At 39.6% G+C, this 2,935-nt stretch overlaps 1 protein-coding gene across 2 annotated transcripts in view; it reads right to left on the bottom strand.

Moving 5' to 3' along the window:
• The window catches only part of IL1RAP (interleukin 1 receptor accessory protein), a 77,900-nt gene that overhangs the window by 9,755 nt on the left and 65,210 nt on the right, over window positions 1-2,935 (bottom strand). The window contains exon 9 of one of the 2 annotated variants that reach the window (XM_006871871.1): window positions 736-1,212. The exons of the other annotated variant lie outside the window; for it this stretch is intronic. Within the exon in view, the coding sequence (XP_006871933.1) occupies window positions 845-1,212 (368 nt within the window). The 3' untranslated portion in view covers window positions 736-844. Of the gene's footprint in view, window positions 1-735; window positions 1,213-2,935 lie in introns of those variants that run through there. 2 annotated transcript variants of the gene reach the window in all.

Raw genomic sequence — 2,935 nt, forward strand, 5'->3', positions numbered from 1 at the left:
AACAACAACAACAACAATGTTCTTTTTACAAGTTCGAAAATGCCTTAAAAAACATTTTGTAGTTATCTCTCCCTCTATTAACACTATTAGGAGAAGTTTCCTTTCAGACTGAAGCCGTTTTCGAAGACTCAGTGATTACTACAAGATACAGTAGATAGATGATAGGACAAATATGGTACAAATTACACTGTAATCACAACAAATTTAAGATATATTTTTAAGTTTTCAAAAATGACATCGATTAAGTACCTGAGATGGAGGAAGGGTTGTATAAGTAGGAGAAGAAGCAAACAAGCCTTTAAAATCAATGTTAAGGAACATTTTCAGACAGACTGGTTTTGCAACATCATCAGTGGGTGCCGGTCTGGCTGTGGTGGTATCTTGTACAGCAGAGTGAGCAAAAAAGCTCATTAGCTTGAGCTAAAATAAATCTAGTCCCTGATGATCTTTTTTAACGGATGAGTAAAAATAAAAGAAAAACTACACTCAGAAACTCATAATGGCCCTGTTAACAGATTGAAAAGAGCAGCCACATAATGTTCAGATGAAATTGAAGGGACAGAGACATAGGGGAATTGGGATGAAGGACACAAAAGATCAGATTCACATCAACCAAGTCCTTGCCTGCAAAGAACACAGTGACATCAGAGACCAGTTATAAATTCACTCTACAACTTAAGAATTGCCTGAGGAAGCAGATCTGCCAGTCATGTAGTCACCCTGGATTTATCCCTATGGGAAGCATTGACAGATTTCTTTTTTCTTCCCATGAAAAAATAACCTGGAATAAAAGAAGGGGAGGGCACTTCCTTCCTGGCTCTTTTTGCCCTTTTCATCGCCAGTTTCATACATTTTTTAAGGAGGAATAGGAGAGGCCTTGCTCGTCACTGCTAGACCATCTGTGACTTCTCTTCACTGGCATGGCCACCTGCAGCTGCTTCCAGAACCTGCCCTGTGGATACTTGGATTTCTCCCCTTTCCATTTAATGACCGTGAGCACCGTCTTAGCCCTCTTCAGCTCTTTCACCTTCATCTCCTTCACAGCTTTGTACTGCACTAAAATGACGTTGATGTTGCCCCGAGAGGCCATGTTTTCTAGGCCAGCCTTGAGCTCCAGCAGGGCTTGGGTTCCCTGGAGCACGTAGTTGGGGCTTAGGACAACCAGGAGGCGTCTGCTTTTCTTAATGAAGCTCAAGGTCTCATCTGTGACAACTGGGAAAGAAAATACCATGGGGGTTAGTGTTGGCCAAGAAACCCCCAAAACATGGGGCTTGAGGAGCAAGTGTCGGGACCTTAGAGTAATATAGGCTGAGGACTGAGGTGAAACGTTTTAATTAACAAAACTCTGAACAATGCAATCCTTAAATCCAATCATTGTGCTCATTAAATGCCACTCTTCTCAAATAGAATGGGAAACTATATATACACAATCCAATCCAAAATGAATTTCAGAGAGATATGAAGTCCAAAAGTAGTGTTTTTCTGTGATTATCAGGCTTTAAGATCTGGGATAGTGGGAACAGGTGGGTTACACTAAAATCAATTTCTTCAAATGTTCTGGCAAATTGTGGCCCAGCCAAATCAGCTCCTGAGTCCTTTCCCTTCAAAGATATCCAGGTCTCTCCAGTATCACTGGACATTCTAATAAAAAAACACATTATAAAACTGAAATACTAAAGTTTCATTCTCTGGTAACACAAGACAACAAGAGTTTGAATCTCTTGAAAGTCCTTCTCTGTTGCTGCACACCACCTTAAGTAGGATTGATATCAATGTCTTTGTAAAAAGCAACTTAATAAAAGAATCTAGCCAACTGAATGGCATTTTGGCTAGCAAAACATTCTCAGCTCACTCAGCTTTCTATTCTCCTCTCTGTGTTGGAGCCTAAATTAGTCCCCAGATCCTTCTCCTTAAACTCCTATGATTACTATAGAGCCATGTGTTTCAGCAGCTGCTAGCTGATGGGTCTGTTTTCACTCACAGGCAAAAGCTTTCTTTGGGTCAAAAAGAAGGAGAAAAAACGCAGGAGGGAAATGAAAATGTGGTGTAATTTTATTGTACTGTCAAGAACTTTGATTCGTTCCTGTCACTAAATTCTTGAGACTAATCAATCTCCTTGCAGTTGCTTATCAAAGATGGTATAATCCTTTACCTGGGGTTGAGAGAAGAGCCAATGGCAGGGAATATACCTGTGCTGTGGAAATTTTCTTTTAGGGCTTGCCATACACTCCCCTCCCCAAGCAGTCTTTTGTTCCTTAATTTTCAGTTGGGGAAAAGGTTGCAATTAAAACCTAGCAGGAAAAGCCAGAAATAACTATTTGTCACCTCTAGGCAGCACTTCTAGAGATTGACCATGTGTAAGCCTGGAAAAATAACTTGAGGGTAAGAGGACTGTGTAAAACAGCAGGGGAAATGCAAAAGGATGCAAGGACCAACCATCAAAAGCAAGATGTTAGAATACTTAAGTAGAACTTGAATGCTCCAAACAACTAACAATTCCCTTTGGAGAGATTTACACTGGTATGTATCTTTATATAATTTTCAGACAGTAAATGTTTGTTTTTTTTTAAATGGCTGTAATGAATGAATGTATGGTTGAAGGAATGATTCAGGTTAATTACATTTTAAAATGGAGTCTTGGTGTGGTGCTGCAGGAAAAGCACTGGACTGCTAACCACAAAGTCATCAGTTCAAATCCACCAGCCACTCCTTGGAAAACATACAGGGTCGCTGTGAGTTAGAACTGACTCTAAGGCACTTAACAACAACAGCAAGTCTTAAAATGGGTGACATTTATCCTTTAATTATATCATTAGTTCATCATTTCCTGGCAAAGTGATATTGAAGGAGAACAGAGACTAGATGGGCATTTGGATGATGACTATAAAGAATCAATGAGCTTTTTAATTAAAAATGAGAGTCAAAATTTAAATCT

Source organism: Chrysochloris asiatica, unplaced genomic scaffold, assembly GCF_000296735.1.
Source record: "Chrysochloris asiatica unplaced genomic scaffold, ChrAsi1.0 scaffold00177, whole genome shotgun sequence".
Classification (NCBI taxonomy): domain Eukaryota; kingdom Metazoa; phylum Chordata; class Mammalia; order Afrosoricida; family Chrysochloridae; genus Chrysochloris; species Chrysochloris asiatica.